At 42.1% G+C, this 17,438-nt stretch overlaps 1 protein-coding gene across 1 annotated transcript in view; it reads left to right on the forward strand.

The window, feature by feature from the left end:
* The window catches only part of citb (citron rho-interacting serine/threonine kinase b), a gene marked incomplete at both ends in the record, with an annotated part of 55,203 nt that overhangs the window by 25,936 nt on the left and 11,829 nt on the right, over positions 1–17,438 (forward strand). The window contains 10 exons of the mRNA XM_080048926.1: positions 3,371–3,568; positions 8,717–8,910; positions 10,299–10,434; positions 10,530–10,634; positions 11,135–11,275; positions 12,071–12,190; positions 12,863–13,088; positions 15,074–15,232; positions 15,426–15,449; positions 17,042–17,221. Of these exons, the coding sequence (XP_079905052.1) occupies positions 3,371–3,568; positions 8,717–8,910; positions 10,299–10,434; positions 10,530–10,634; positions 11,135–11,275; positions 12,071–12,190; positions 12,863–13,088; positions 15,074–15,232; positions 15,426–15,449; positions 17,042–17,221 (1,483 nt within the window). The remainder of the gene's footprint in view (positions 1–3,370; positions 3,569–8,716; positions 8,911–10,298; positions 10,435–10,529; positions 10,635–11,134; positions 11,276–12,070; positions 12,191–12,862; positions 13,089–15,073; positions 15,233–15,425; positions 15,450–17,041; positions 17,222–17,438) is intronic.

Here is a 17,438-nt window from a genome sequence, read left to right on the forward strand (position 1 = left end):
GGCACATACACATTCACCCATCTGTTGCTCTGGCGTGCACCGGCAGTGAGACCATGGAGTGTATATACTACTTATGAGTGAGACGAGTGTCGGTTTGTAGCGTTCTCTCTTCTGATTGGATAAAAATTTCGGGATACTCCAATAAGTTTATTTGCCGATTACATGCAAAGCAGCTGACTGAGAGATCGGCTTTATGAAACGGGCACATTATGTAAGTGATCACTATATGAATAAAGAGCGATTTTACACTTATATTAACATAAATAAACTGCTTACTTCACCTTTAAGAAAAGGATTTCATGTGTAAGGGATTTGAGTGCCTTCACAATTGCATAACTTGAATAAAGGACCATCATGGTCTTCCTTTTTTTTCTCCAATGCCCTACTTCTGAGATCCTCCCACTCGCAAACTGTTCAGAAAGTGCTGTCCATAGATTCAGCTGGCCACCGTTCAGCTAAACACAGCCCAATTCTGCATCTATTTTTCACCCTGCTAAGACCTGCCATGTTGGTCTATCCGTTAGTCTGGCTGCTGAACACTTTGGATTAGAGCAAGATGTCTTGACAGCTGAGGGCAAAATTGTCGTTAAATTTAGTCGGGTCCCCATGGGTTGATGCCTTAAGGATTTTTTAATCCATTAGTTTTAGTGCTCCATCTTACCCATCATTCACACCATTATTTCCATTTGTACAGACAGACATCAAAGTCTGAAGTGCCAATTTCCTTGAAATATACTGAGTACATTCCCAAAAGGATGAACTTTCCTCTTGTGCTATCTTCAGGCCAAAATGTCAACTCTGCAATATCCCATAGTCCACAGGCTGCATTGATTTTTCTTCATTTAGCCCCATTTCTGGTACAACTGTAAAAAGTACTTACGCTGTTGGTATGTTCTTTGTTGTGTCTAATTATTTTTCTGCAATGGGCTTCTGAGCGCCTCTAGAGGGGCTGCATAGCCTTTGAATGTAAAAAAGTTTTTTGTACCCATAGTTACTAAATATAATTGGCTAACATAAGGAAGTAATGTAGTCTATTCAAACATGAAGGGTGGTGGGTTGGGTTTAAAGGTTATTTACTGTGTAATGATGGTGGAATTTTGTCTTAGGCATTTTTTAGAGTACATTCCTCCTGCTTCACGTAGCCAATATTAGAGCTTAGCAGTAAGACGTGGTACACTTTGGTACTAAAGACATTTGTCAGTTTTACCTTTTCTAGTAAGAAACATATCTCTGTGGGCAATGATTGAATCAATGACGGCTGCTTTTAGACCGTGTTATCCAAAAGACATTTCCATCTGGTTATTTCACCTGTAAATATTTTCTCAGATGAATCACCAGCAGAGGGTGGTTGGGTGGCCTAGAGGAAAAGAGGGGCCGACCAGTAACCATGGGGTCGCTGGTTCGATCCCTGGCACCGGACAGGAGGGTGTTATTTGTAGCACCCTAGTGGAGCTACATTTACACCGCCCACCATCTCTACCATTGTGTCCGTGAGCAAGGCACTGCTCCCAAGGCGCCGTACTATGGCTAACCCTGTGGTATGACCCCCCCCCCCCCCTCACTTGGGAGGGGATATGCGAAAAACTCATTTTGATGTGCCTTGTGCAAATTGACTAATAAAGAAACTTAACTTAAATATACATCTCTATATGTGCAGCTTTACCCATAGCAGTCATTAGGTTGTAAAGATGTCACTAAAAAGAGGTTACATTTAACAGTTGTGAATAAATCGACTTTAGGTGCGTTCTCCCTCCACAGCATCTCTCTGCTGTTTTATAGCCAGAGCAGATGTTCCTCTGTACTCTGTGCTATCAGTGAGGACTAAACGTAACATTCATTTTGGTCAAGGAAATTGTTAGACTTAGATTCACTGCCTCTTTAACCGGCCCTTTTTTATTTGCAGAACACCCACAGCCTTCACAAGTAGCATCGAGCAATTTGTATTCAGCAGTGGTTAGGATGGCAAAGCTCCGGATGTAATTTACTTTAAGGTCTGCGAGTGGCTCATAGTAGAGTAAATAGAGAGGTTTGCCAGATCACCACTGTATCCTTTTCCAGCGATGACTTGCTTGGCCCCACCTTAAGTATTAAGTCGCCGCTGTCAGTCAGCTGGCCTCGGGGGAGCAGAAGCACTGAGTCAGTAAGGAAACAGACAGCTAATTTATGTACTTAAAAGATTTGCCTCTTTCCCCACCCGCCACCTGGAAGTAGTGCGTGGTAAACACGGTCCCATGAGAGCTGAGAATCAGGGAACTGGTACGGGCCGCCTCAGCAGCCTCTTACCCTCATCTCCCTACAGCGTGCACACAGCAGTCATGGCTGATTAAGGGAACAGACTGGGGCTGATGGAATGATTTGCCCGCTCCTTACGCTGAATGCTGCCTGGCACAAGTAAACAAGTAGCCTCCGTATCATGAAAAAAAATCACAGCTGCATTATATCACTAACCTAGATATCTGTATCATGTAATAATGCAGAAATAGATCTTAGACTGTGTGGGCTGTTGGGATGGCTTTTCTAGATCCTTTCATACAGTTGTTGTGTCAACGGTGTTAAAGTTTCAGTGCGTAGAAGGTATTGTCCGTTTTTCTGGACAAACTACTTAGAAATGGAACATGGTGTTAATAACTATGTATTAATTAGTGTATAAGAAAGCTTGAAGATAAAAGTTGTTGTTGATTTTATTACCTTTTAGAATGATTTATATCTACATAGAGGTAGGGCGCCCTCCACGGAGGCTGCCATGGTGCACCGCCATGTTTCTACAGTAGCTCAGAACAGACAAACTTGGAAGCCGTACGTCATTTTATTCAAAGTGGCCATCTGCTGGAAATGCACCTGTTGGAAAACAAAGAAGAAGTACAATAGAATGAATAGTTAAAAACATCCGCACCTCATCACTTGCTATTGTGGAAAGACTTGAGACAGTGGTGGATGATGTCATCTTTAGTAACTAGCTTCTTGTCCTTGAGGGCCACCGTAGCTTCAGTAAATTCTCACGAATGAGAGGGGTAGACATGGAGCGCTGCAATCTAGAACTTTCACCACTAGATTACGCCAAAATAATCCTTTATTACACACTGCACCTTTAAGACTTAAAAACCTGATTTACAGTAGAAGAGAGTCATCTGAGGTCAGGAACCTGTTTGGAACTTGTATATAACTAACAGTATGTATAGTATACATTACAATTAACCTTTTATTTTGTACACAACAGTGATATCTGTTTAATAATTTATTATTTTTTGTAAATACAGACAAAAAAAAAGCAAAGACTGTCAGGCAGGCCAAAAATGAATGATTTGTCAGAGCAGCCTGACTATAGTTCATCAGTAGTATGAGTGTATAACCTGGTTGGTATATCATGCAGGTGATCACAGATCTGGAGGAGCAGCTGACCCAGCTGACTCTGGAGAACGCTGAGCTGAACAGACAGAACTTCTACCTGTCCAAACAGCTGGACGAGGCCTCGGACGAGAGGGAAGACCGCCTGCATCTGGGCCAGGACGTGGACAGGCTGAGGAGGGAGGTGGCCGACCGCGAAATGCACCTCAACAACCAGAAACAGGTAGCTGTCTGGCTGCTGCTGCTATAGTCCTGTTCTCCTAATGGTCTTTATGTCTGAGTGTTTCCATCAACAGTCCAAAGAAAGGAAAGCGTCATGTGGGCAGGCCATGCTCAATCAACAGAGCTCTATTATATTAATTGTAATTGGACAATTTGATCCGATTGCACACTTATCGGTAGCACTTTAGTTTTCAATTGGTATTTTTTATATTTTTCACCCTTACATCCGTATTAACCCCTAGTTATCCTTCTATTCAATCTCTATCACACCTCGGTGTCCAGTTTCTCACAAACACACAACACAAACATGCAACCAGCTGTCTTTTGAACCCAGTAAGGCAGAAAGCTTACTCTTCTGCCAAAATGTCACCATCACTATCTAGTTGTCCAATTTCTGCATGAAATGGCCACAGAACACCAGCCGTCATTAGTTGAAAACTTGAATAAAACAACAGTTTCTAAGAGAGGCATACACCTTCCCTTTAGTCCATCCCCCTGCCCACTTCCCACTTACAACCAATCAAATGTATACCTCCACCCTACCTTTGACAGGTGGCCTAGACATCTCTCTCTGCTCCGATAGTGTTAAGTGTAAATCAGGCAGGATAAACACTTGGAATTTCTCAGCATTGTTATTTACTGTTTCATGGATGCAGCAAAAGAGAGAGAGAGACAGAGATAGATAGAGAGAGAGACTGAGTGCGAGGGAGCTGGGAAGGCTGTGTGATGTGTGCGCGGCCCCAGTGGGAGGATAATGTGTGTGTGGGTGTCCAGCAGCGCTCTCTGTCGGCCCCGTTGGTTGTGTAACCAGCGATGGAGTCAGTCGTAGACGAGGGATGGGGAGGTGTGTGGGAGGGAGGGATGTGTCATCCCCATCACTCCCAGGGTCGTGTCAGCTATGCAAGCGTTGGACTTCACAGGGCTGCATGCAGCTCAGGCTATATTTGTCTCCCGATGCTTTGTCTAAAGCGGTGCATTGTAAGACATGAAGCATAGCGCATTGTGTAGGCCCGGGGAGGAACGGCCAAACATGTCAGGTAAATATTTGATATGGGTTGCTGCTTCTGTCGTTTACATGGGAAGATATTTACCAAACTTAAATTTATTAAATGAAGAGTTCAATATTACTTCTGTAAAATAAAATCTGAGGAAATTTTTATTCATGGTTGTTTAAGTTTACATTAAATGTTTCTCCCCTCTTATACAGACACATGACTTTCTTATGTTGCTACAACTGATTCATTTCCATGTCTACATTTAAGAGAGATATTAAACCTACTCTGCTTTCTGCATACAGTCCTGTGACCAACAGGTTCACGTGGTAGACAGACCAGTAAGTTTATATGAAATTACTTTAGCCATTCTAAACGTCCTTTGCTAGCACTTAGTCTCCCTTGTCAAATAATTGGAGGGATCACACATCACTTTTACTTTTACAGTGATCCATCCGTCACAACCTGTTAGTAGGCTGTAATACTAAACTGAGATTGTAAGGTTACAGTGGTGGAATGTAACCAAGAACATTTACTCAAGTGCTGCTCCTTTTACTAAAGTATCATTTTAATGTAGCTTTTACATACAAACATGATCAATTGTAAAAAGCAATTCATTATTAAAGATTAAGTGAACAGTTAAAGTTAGCCCAACTGTAGACCAACTATAACATTCAAATTATTATATATACAGTCATATGAAAAAGTTTGGGAACCCCTCTCAGCCGGCATAATAATTGACTCTGCTTTCACAAAAAAAAAGATAAAAGTGGTATGTCTTTAATTTACCAGGAACAGCTAAGTACTGGGATGTTTTCCAAACAAAGATTTTTTGAAAAGCAGTATTTGGTTGTATGAAATAAAATAAAATGTGAAAAACTGGCTGTGCAAAAATATGGGTACCCTTGTGGTTTTGTTGATTTTAATGCCTGTAACAGCATGTAAAACTGATGACTTTAAACGCAAAGTTGGTTGGATTATGTTGTTAAGCCTTGAACCTCATAGAATTGTCTGTTTAATCATGAGAAAATGTATTTTAGGTGCCTAAATGCAAGTTGCACTTCTCTTTGACTCTCTGCTGAAGTGAAACAGAATGGGATCATCAAAACAGCTCCCAAAAGATCTGAAAAACAAAGATTGTTCATTGTCATGGTTTAGGGGAAGGCTACAAGAAGCTTTCCCAAAGGTTTCAATTGTCAATTTCGACTGTAGGGAACGTTGTCAGGAAATGGAAGGACACAAGCATAGTGGCAGTTAAACCCAGGCATAGCATACCAAGAAAAAAACAGGAGCGGCATAGGTGGAGGATTGTGAGAATGGTTGCACACAACCCACAGATCACCTCCAAAGACCTGCAAGAACATCTGGCTGCAGATTGTGTATCTGTACATCGTTCAACAATTCAGCGCAATTTGCACCAAAACATCTGCTTTTTATAAAGACCAAATAACTTAATTGTTGTCTCATCAGTCCAAAGCATTTTCTTCCAATATGAAGCTGGCTTGTCTAAATGAGCTTTTGCATACTCCATGCAACTGCATCTGTGGCGTGGGCGCAGAAAGGGCTTCCTTCTCATCACCCGGCCATACAGATGTTTTGGTGCAAATTGCACTGAATTGTAGAACCATGTACAGATACACAATCTGCAGCCAAATGTTCTTGCAGGTCTTTGGAGGTGATCTTTGGGTTGTGTGCAACCATTCTCACAATCCGCCGCATATGCCGCTCTTGTACTTTTCTTGGTCTGCTAGACCTGGGTTTCACTGCAACTGTGCCTGTGTCCTTCCATTCCCTGACAACGTTCCTTACAGTAGAAATTGACAATTGAAACCTTTGGGAAAGCTTCTTGTAGCCTTCCCCTAAACCATGACAATGAATAATCTTTGTTTTTCAGATCTTTTGGGAGCTGTTTTGATGATCCCATTCTGTCTCACTTCAGCAGAGAGTCAAAGAGAAGTGCAACTTGCATTTAGGCACCTAAAATACATTTTCTCATGATTAAACAGACAATTCTATGAGGTTCAAGGCTTAACAACATAATCCAACCAACTTTGCGTTTAAAGTCATCAGTTTTACATGCTGTTACAGGCATTAAAATCAACAAAACCACAAGGGTACCCATATTTTTGCACAGCCAGTTTTTCACATTTTATTTTATTTCATACAACCAAATACTGCTTTTCAAAAAATCTTTGTTTGGAAAACATCCCAGTACTTAGCTGTTCCTGGTAAATTAAAGACATACCACTTTTATCTTTTTTTTGTGAAAGCAGAGTCAATTATAATGCCGGCTGAGAGGGGTTCCCAAACTTTTTCATATGACTGTATATATCATACCGACCAGAGAAATTCCAGTTTATCCTTAAAACGCACACTTCAATTCAAGGTGCAAGCTGAATAGAAAATGCAGTTAATACACTTATCCAGGGGGCAAAGTGTTTTTATGGGCATGGAATGTTGTAAAAGGTTGTTCACATGAAATGATATCAATGACCTTCAAGGATCACAACCTGGGTGGACAACCTTATCAACCACCTGCTGGAATGCTACAGGGGGGCGGAAATAGCTAATCGGAACCATGATTAAAGGCGAGGGTAAAATTGATTATTTTTTTACTTATAGATATCATCATGAAACATTTTCCAGTTGATTATTCGCCTTAAACCGTGGTTTCGATTTGCTATTCCCGACCCCTGTAGCTTTCCAGCAGGTAGTTGACCAGGTTGTCCACCCAGGTTGTGATCCTTGAAGGTCCTAGATATCATTTCTGGTGAACAACCTTTTACAATTAGGGGAGAACGGGGTAAGTAGGCACACTTTTTACTCTAGTGAGAATTGCTTATCACCTAAACATCTTTCAATAGTCATTCCTACATTAAATTGAAGCTTAAGGTGTTGGCTTGAAATATGTACCACTCACTTTTTCTATCTTATTGTAATAAAGAAGAAATTAATCATCAAAGACACTCTTACACATTGTGACAACCAACCCCATCAAGGGGTTCGGTTGTCAAACACTATGGGGTTGTTTGTCACAATGTTATCTTAACCCTCTGAGGTCTAGGGGTATTTTCTCCGATTTTACATACTTCTATAAATACCTATTTCAAATGTGCAAGAAGATAAATTATACCAAAGTGTTTTATATGGAAATGTTCAGAACACATTAGACCTTTGTTTTCTGGCTATTGAAATTGCTTCTCCTAAGCCTTTGCTTCAAACATGCAGTGGAAATTTTCCAAAACACAGTAGGGGAGTGCACAAAACATATACATATAAAATTTGGTCCAGACGCTTTTTGGTAAAAATGTTGTCTCTACTTTCAAAAAACATTAGGAAATTAGACTGAATGAAGACTTTGAACCACATATAATGATTCATGGGATGTATACTAATAAAAGAGGAAGCATCTCAAAACATTTTTCAAACAAACCATTAAGTAAATATAAAAACAATAATAACAAACTACATTCACAAATATGTATATACTCTATGCACTATTTACAAGCTAAGTGGTAGCTGGGGAGCTTCTGGGTCTTGCTTCTCACAGTGTTTTCTAAGCCTCTAAGGGATTGACAGTATCACAAGTTTGAGATGATGTTTTCATTTTATTTTTCAGCCATATCTTCAGGAAGATATTAATAAAGATATGCGCGCACGCATATAGACCTCAGAGGGTTAATGGGAATAATCTTAAAAAGAAGGCAAGAAAGTAGAACTAAATTTGAAAGTTTAATTGCATTGTCAAGTTGACAAATAGGCCTACATAACTTACTGTAGCCTTGGCAGCTGGTCTAGTTTGGGATACACTGGGTTGTTTTGATTTTGTTGCCCTTTGTTCTTCATTCTAGCTGTTGATTTGTTGAGGTATTCTGTAGAGATGCCCCCCATGCCTCCTGAAGCACTTGCCACAAGCTGGTTTGTCTTTGTTGGCACTTTTATGCAAAGCTGCCCCCACAGCTCAATAGGGTTGATGTGTGGTGAGTGACTGCCCTGTCCACTACATTATTGGCGGAATAAAGAAAATGACCAACTTTCTGATGTGCACTGTATCCTGAGAGGGGACATTGTTGAACATCTTAGGTGCTGCTCAGTTGTGTCCTCGGCACAGTAAACCAAGGTATTTCTCACTTACATCCTGCTTTCCTTTTGACCAGAACCTTGAGACACTGAAGACCACATGCACCATGCTGGAGGAGCAGGTTCTGGAGCTGGAGAGCCTGAACGATGAGCTGATGGAGAAAGAGAGACAGTGGGACGCATGGAGGGCCACACTGGAGGAGGAGAAGAACCAGGCTGAGAGGAGGACCAGGGACATCCAGAGACTGCTGGACACCGAGAAACAGAACAGGTTACAAACATAGACAAACATTGTGTCAGTGTAAGAGTTAAAACATGTATAGCCTTGTCGTCTGGCTTACCAGGTGTAGATAGTTGAGATAAGCTGACAGTTTTCAGTTTAAAACTCCTCCCCTTCCTCTTCCATGCAGTACCACTTTACGCTCACTCTCAGAAAAGGAAACTGAAAGCGTGCAAGTGTTTGTCTGTGCAGCAGCAGAGCAAATAGTAGCCTCACACACACAGGGCATCCCATCAGTAACTGTGACTGTCGGCAAGTGAGGTCCAATTTTTGAAAAAATGGTTAAATGTGTACACGGTAAAATTGTCTTTGCCTAAAGTTCAGACATTTTCTAAAATCAACGACATAGGCGACATATCTTTTATAGTTTTGGGTGCCGTTTTTGGTGTTGATTGAGAGTAGCAATATCCCTGCCAACCTCTTCACATGCAAATATAACCATTGTGATTGGTTTAAAGAAATTCAAACAAGCCAGACCGCTCTATCTAAGTAATGATAGAGCATGCAAGACTAATGGCCCAGTAAATGTACAGTATGTCCATCTAGTTCTCTTGTTACCTGGCGGTTACTGGACATATTTGTTAGTGCAGCTAAAGTTGAGATCATTAGCCTTCGAGGGATAAGAGTCTCTCCAAACATAGTGGCTTCAATAGTCCATAATCTAACGCTACATTTTGAGAAAGGGTGATGAGTTTATTTTTTTCTAGCTGTGAGTGTTGCTGTCAGTGTTGGATCTGGCTCCCTCCGCCCACACACATGGATGAAACAGGTTCAGGCACATTATCTACGCTTTGACAAAAAGATATTCTGGGAAATATATAACATTATTTTCTGAGTTGCTGTAGGCAGGGCTGGTGATTAAAGATTGGAGTACACAGAATACATATTTAAACACAGATACACAAAAACACCCTAAACCAAAATAACCGGCAACTCGATATAATTGTGTAGAATAGGGCTGCAGGATATCAGGAACCATGTGATAACATAGCTGCATATTGCGATAATTAACGAAACACCTAGATATACAGTGTTAATGTCTTTTTGTTTTTATTTGCTCTGCAGACATAGACCGCAGACAATTGATCACTCAAGCAAAATATCTTCATTCCCCCGTTTACAACATTTTCTGACAGGCTTAATTTGATTGGCCAAATATACTGACAAGCAGAGTGTGTGAATGCATCCCCAATGGTGATATTGCGAAAAACCTTGGACATCTTTTGCAGCCCTAGTGTAGAATTAAAAGAATATATACAGCGGTACATGAAACTGGATGTAATTGATTCATATAGGTAGAGTGGTTATGGTAGAGTATACTATGCACTCAAGACTCCAAATAACTAGAGTAAACAATGTTTTTTTGTGAATGCCCCCAGGCTACGTTCAGAGCAGCGCAGCTCTGAGTCTCGGCAGGCTGTGGAGCAGGCTGTGAAGGAGCACAAAGCTGAGATCCTGGCCCTGCAGCAGGCCCTCAAAGACCAGAAAGTCAAAGCGGAGAGCCTCGCCGAAACGGTTAGCATGTCCTCACTGTTGAATACTTGTTTCTGTTTTTTTTTTGCAGCTCGCATTACACTACACTACACATTCTTTCTCTTCTATGTTGTCAGTTCAATGATCTGGAGAAGAAGCACGCCATGCTGGAGATGAACGCTCGCAGTTTGCAGCAAAAGCTGGAGAGTGAGAGGGATCTGAAGCAGAGGCTGTTGGAAGAGGTGCATGTTCACGCACACGCACGCACACGCACACACACACACACACACACACACACACACACACACACACACACACACACACACACACACACACACACACACACACACACACACACACACACACATCCCGGATCTCTGCTGTTTAATTTTTGCTTGTTTTAAATGTTTTCGAACAGCACGTCTTCCTGTTGGATGCAGATTCCTCTGCTGCAAGAAAACAGTTGTCAGAAGGAAAATTAAATAGATTTCCTGTTTGTAAAGTCATAGCAGTAACACGTGTCAAAGCATACTGCAAAGTTGAGTTGCTATGCATATCAGCACTTTATAAACCTCTACAATAGGGTAACGTGCAATACAACTAGCCCATTTAATACTTGAGCATTTAAAACTAAATTTGTTTTAGTCCCTCAAATCCTTGTTTGCGTTGATCTGTCGTTTAGCAATTGAAAGAAACTGTAAGCTCAAGTGTCAGATGGTGATTGTACAGCTGATCTCCACAGCAGGAGAAGCTGCAGCAGCAGATGGATGCCCAGAAGACCCACATCTTCAGACTGACCCAGGGTCTGCAGGAAGCTATGGACCAGACAGACCTGCTGAAGACTGAAAGGACTGACCTGGAATACCAGCTAGAGAACATCCAGGTGCTTCTACACACACACACACACACACACACACACACACACACACACACACACACACACACACACACACACACACACACACACACACACACGCGCACACACGCGCTTACTAATGTACTGTATATCCATAGAGTAAGCACCATAAACACAATCAGCTGGTACTGGGAGCGGGGTTTTTCTTTTGCTGTCTTGTTTCTCTCATTCCATTCTGTATATTTGTTTTAAAGCCACAATATGTAACTTTTCCACCTTAAAAAAATATAAATATATATCCCATAGTACAATAACTTTAAACAGGGAGAATGGTATCTGTCCTATTCCCACAGAGCGCCCCAGTCTCCTGCTTCCAGCACTGTGTAACTTGACCGTGGTTCAGGGTGGGTGCTCTACGGTACTAGCAGTCTTAGTTCACCACGCAGCCTTCAGCTAAAGAAAAAAAATGACTGGGTGCTGAAAGTCATTTAATCCAAGTCATGTCTAAGGCTTTGATGCAAACAAATTAATAAATAAATCCATATATGCACATTTTCTATGAGGAGGATGCATAACAGCCTAGACTATATATAATTAAGGTAACAGACCCATTCGTTTTTCGACAGTGCAGTTGTACTTAGAGACCTTTTAAGTGGTGCCAAACCTCACCAAACTAAAATGTTACAATTTGTTGCTTTAATGGTGAAGGACGCATAAACACGTTCATGCCCCCTACACTTTGTTTCACCCCCCCCCTTCACCCTCTCTGTGTGAAGTGCAGTACTTGAGGAGATATTCATGGCAGTAGTGGTGTCCATTTAGCTCCACCTGCAGGCTGTGTACTCCCATGAGAAGGTGAAAATGGAGGGGACCATCACCCAGCAAAACAAGCTCATAGACTTCCTTCAGGCTCAGGCCCACGGGGGCTCCAAGAAGAAAAAGGTAGGACGGGGAGAAAGCACTGACAACACCTTAATCCATCACCTAATCATTCTTAGCAGTATTCTAAAGGTAATTACAGAAGGATTTGTTTTTATATGTTGTTAATCGTCTGATTTTTGAAACATATGTTGTAAAAATTAAATTTGATTTTAACTTGGGCTTTATCCACCAATATAGATTTTCATTATTTAAAAATATGCAAATGTTCACATAATTAGTGTGATATTGCCAAAATGAATATTTGCATATATATTTCCATAATGTAGTTTGTTTGAATAGTAAATAGTTATAGTAAAAATAGCGAAGTAATCAACTGGCAATTGTGATGATGATATGTATAAGTTAAAAATGTCACCCTATTAATCTCCAGTGTCACATCTAGATATCTGATATCAATTGTGTTATTTATTATTTTTCAGAATGTGCTTAATAAATATATACTTATTAATGCTTTTGAATTCATATGAAAAGTTTCATTAAAACTCATTATTAAAAGTTAAATTCGGGGCATCCACAAATGACTATACACAGACATTAATGCTTCCACTAGCCTCTCTCTGTAGATTGTTGCTAGCCTATATATTCACAGAATTAGAATCATAAACAAATTGGAAAGTAAGGAGCAAGGTATTGGTTTAAAAGGTGATCAAAATGTTACTTGCTGTGTGTCAGGGTCTGTTTGGGCGTCGTCGGGAGGACCTGTTGGCTGCCATGGCTGCTCAGGCCCAGGCTCAGGGTCAGGGTCCGGGCCAGGTTTCCCCGGTGCCCCCTATCCAGCCAGTGCCCTTACAGTACAGCGACATGAAGTCAGCACTGGATAAGGAGCGCTCTCGCTGCACAGACCTGGAGGAGGCCCTGCAGAAAATGAGAGCGGAGCTGCGATCTATGAGAGAAGAAGGTAAGGATGCTACCCTATGGCAGCTTAATCACTATCCCTGCATTACTCTTTCTTCTTACTATTCTACATATTACAGCTTTTCATAAAAAGTACATAGTTAGCATGCATTAGGCATACAATTGCCTCTTGCTTATATAGCAGTCTCATATCTGGTTGTTTCACTGGGAGGCTCCGTAGATGTGACAGACAAATCATACTGATTTCCATACTAAAAATCCCATCCTGACATCCGTGTGTTTTTCAGCATGCTGCATATGTCCACATGCATTGGGACATCCTTAATCTTTTTCTATCATACTAATAATCAGGGAAGTATGGTTATTGGAACGCAGTGTTTAAAGTGGATAAAGAGGAACAGCCAAAGTACATGCTGACAGCTTGGACATTAAGACCATATGTGGCCTGAGTGTAGTAGCTGTGATAGTGTCTGGGAACTTAAGCTGCTTTCCTAGATCAACCAGGACCTGCCAATATCTTGCTGTTCAGAACAGCACAACATTGGCCTTCATCGGGTATGATGCTTTTCACCTGCGCGAAAAACAGCGATGGGGCACTTTGTAAGGTGTTAAGGCTGTTACATACTCCGCCAGAAGAAAGAACAAAGTTCTCAGTGACAGAGCTGCGAGAAGAAAATGACGTCATTTTCTTCTCTCAGCTCTTGTTTAGCTGTTCTCGCAGCTTGTTCTCGACACATCACCCGGGCCGAACTTTCTTCTCGCAGCTTGTCCGAGAACTATTGTGTGATTGGTCAGTCTGAAGTCAATGAGGAAAGCGAAGTGAAATCAGCTGGCGCTACTGATTTAATTACCATGGTAACAATGCGCCGCGGTGAGGAGTTCGGCAGTTGAGTTCTCGTGAAGTATGTAATGTCAGACCAGAAAGAACTTCTCGCAGCTCTGTCACCGAGAACTTTGTTCTTTCTTCTCGCCGAGTATGTAACAGCCTTTACTGCTTACTGGAGGATGCCGGTGCAGACGGTGTCTGCTACTGCCCGCAGAACCTGGTCATGGTCTGAACGGTACCGCCCCTCTCCCAAGGCCTCTGAGCAGCACCTGAGAATATGCTCCAATGTCCCTCTCTTCATGGCAGAGTTGGCTGGTGGGCGGAAGGACTCGGGGAGGATGTATACTTCAGATCTTCAAGGGGACATGGTACTTGGTGAGGGCCAATTCCACTAGCGTGTGCAGGATTTAACCATAAGCATTAGCTAGGTCCATCCAAAGCACTGCCGGGTCACCCTTGCTCTCGAGTGCCTCTCTAATGAGTTGGGTTTCCACGACGAGTGTGTTTTATGCATCCTTGTATGCCGGGGACACCTCCCTTCTGCACTGAGCAGTTAGATTGTCCTGAATTACTCAACGTTGCATGCATTCTCCTCCTTAGGCATCCAAACACCCTCTCCTTCCTCTAGATCACCCTGAGGATCTTCCAAAGGCCATTAGGCGCTCCATAAGCATTAGGCGCTCCATAAGCATTAGGCGCTCCATAAGCATTAGGCACTGTTTGAGGACCTTATGCTGGACTCCACTTGGGCCCGGGGCTGAAGGAGCTCTGGTCGACTTGATGACCTCCTCTTCTTTGTGTGTGGGTTCTTTGATGGGGAACAGGGTGCAGGGTTTTGGTTGGGGAAATAAGGGCTGCACAGTGGTCAAGATCTTGCTGTCGCTGTAGGGGTCACTTATGAAGCGATCTTTTCTCCCCGAAGATTTGGTTCTGGTCCTGCAGTTGTCTTTTTGGCAAATTGTTCCTTGACGCCAAACCTCTCCAAAGCGATGCAAATGATGAGGGTGCTCAATGTCTGGAGTCTCCGTTCCACATCATCCTTAGCTGTTGCTACAAGGGCTGCATCCACATCTTCATCGGATTTGCACCATTATGACTATTTGATAGTATAATATTAACTGATCTGAACAATAGAAAATGGTTTACTCAGCATGAAAACACACAATAATAAAAGTCCAATAAATGAATTCTTCCAACCCCAGCGCTCCAGTATAAGGATCATGGTAACTCCAGCAACCCGGCCGCAGCACGGCAGCAGATGGTGATGTCTGCCATGGTGAAGTCTCCTGAGCACCAGCAAGGTCCGAGCAGCCTGGCACCCTCCAACTCTGGACGTAGGAAGGAGACTGCAACGCCCGAGGGTGAGTCAAGGGATGATGTTTACTGAAGTGCAACTTTTTTCTTTCTCTAACAGACACATTGTGTACATGCAGGTCTATAGCTACATACCTGACAGATACTGGCCCTTAACCTGCACTAACACATTATGATATCATTCGCCAAGGATCATTTATGAAGCTCTTACTATCCCTTTTTCTTTCAAACACCTTTCAGAGAGAAGGAGGGTCACTTTTGAAAGTAAGTTGTCCAAACTCATGGTTTCTGCAGTTTGGTCCCTTTCCTCCCTTTTCTCATCCACATCCTTGAAAGGCCAGATTTTAAAAGCTCTGCACTTCTAGAAAATGTCACATCCCACCATGCTGGTCAGGTGAGGCTTAGAAAATTGTCAAGTTAAAATTACCGCTCGTCAGTGCACAGCTTTAGAAATCTGAAGCTTTTTTATGTTTTTTTAAATCTTGGTTGCTGAAGCTTAGCCTCTGCTCTCTACCTCACTACGATCCCACCTGAACGTTACATCATACACTAACAGAAATGTGATTAACTCTGCAAAGCACAAAACGCTGTTTGCATCCAGAAAGGTAATATCCAGACTTCTTGCTTCTTGTAAGTCAATGTTACAGCAACTATTTAAGTTGTGGGTCATTGTAAAGGAGGAAATGAAAACAAATAGACAATAAGAACGCAAACTAAACATTGTGTATGACGGGTCCAAAGTCCTCAAGAGAGCATTTTTTATTGAAAATGCGTTGGTCAATAGCAAACGAAGGGTAACATCCACTAAAGGATTGCGCTGCTTTTGCGGCCACTAAATGACAGAAAAAAATAGCGCTAGGTCAATAGGAATTGTAAGCAGTCTGCGCCGAAACTGATTGTATTTAAATGAGGGAGTCTATGCTGCCAGACTTTGTGGGCATGTTAGTGGCGGTATACTGTATACTTAGTGCAAATTCATTAGTGGATATGGTGCTAGGTGCGAGTTAACGTTTGTCAATTGAGCGATTCCAGACCTTCTGTACAAATGAAATGAAGTACGATGGTCTGGTAGGACCAGGCTAAAAACGGGGCAGATTGCAGGCGCTATTTCACCGCAATTCATGGAGCTATTAGTGCGCGCAATCCATTGTTAGTGGATGTGGCCCATAGAGTGCAGGACACACAATGGGTAACTGACTGGATAATGCCTCTTAAGGCGATACACTGCAGTATAATCACCATGAAACTTTTTTTTTTCATAAATGTTTGAATATGCTTGAATTTGGCTATATCTATCTAACTATGCGTATATTTGGAAAGTAAAAATGAAGATGTTGAATTTTCCTCTCTGCCCCATTTCATCTCGGTCTCTCGTTTGGAAAACACTAACTTTGAGATAAAAGCCGTTAAAGATGGTTGTATAGGAGATAGTAGAACTATACAGACACAAACAGACAAGTTTTACTCAAATGTACCTTAATATACTGTACATCTTTGACCTTTTATTGATACTAGTATGAAAGAAGACATGTGCAAAATAGCCAACAATGTCAAAACTGACCAGTGTTCGAAAAGACTATGTTTTTGCCTGCAGTGTCTCATCTTAAATGCAACAGTGAGTGGGTGCAGGCATATGAATTGATTTATCAATATTATTTTTCCAGCATTTTTGTCTTCAGATTTTACTTGCTTATGCATTGTGTTTAACATCTTCCTGTTCTTTTGGAAACACTCTTTGGTTGAAGTGAATTCATAGCGGGTATGGCATGGTGCGCTGAGGTGTTGAGGTGATGGATGTACCTGACACAGGCATTCTGGAGCTGCCGGCCCTCACTGTGTTCCCTGACTGTATTCAGAGTATAGCCGTCGCTTGAAGGACAGTCAGAGAGACAGAGACAGAGAGAGGGAGAGAGAGAGGGTGGTGCACCACAACAACACCCCTCACCGCTTCACAGTGGGACTCAACATGAGAGCTGCAAAGTGTACTGTGTGCCTGGACACGGTGCACTTTGGTCGCCAAGCTGCTACCTGTCTCGGTGAGTTATTATTGCTGTCTTTGAGAAGGGGACCCTGACCCCAATGACCCAGGTGAGCTTTAAAACCCATTGATGACGGCTGCTGCGCGATGCCACATTGGCTCTCCTGCCTGATGCTGCATCGTGCAGCATTATTACTTTATCTAATTTTCATGGCATTCCCAGCATTGAATGCACTGTCATTGGTTCAAATACACATGAGGTGGGTTTTGTTGAT

Source organism: Ammodytes marinus (assembly GCF_949987685.1).
Source record: "Ammodytes marinus genome assembly, chromosome: 2".
Classification (NCBI taxonomy): domain Eukaryota; kingdom Metazoa; phylum Chordata; class Actinopteri; order Uranoscopiformes; family Ammodytidae; genus Ammodytes; species Ammodytes marinus.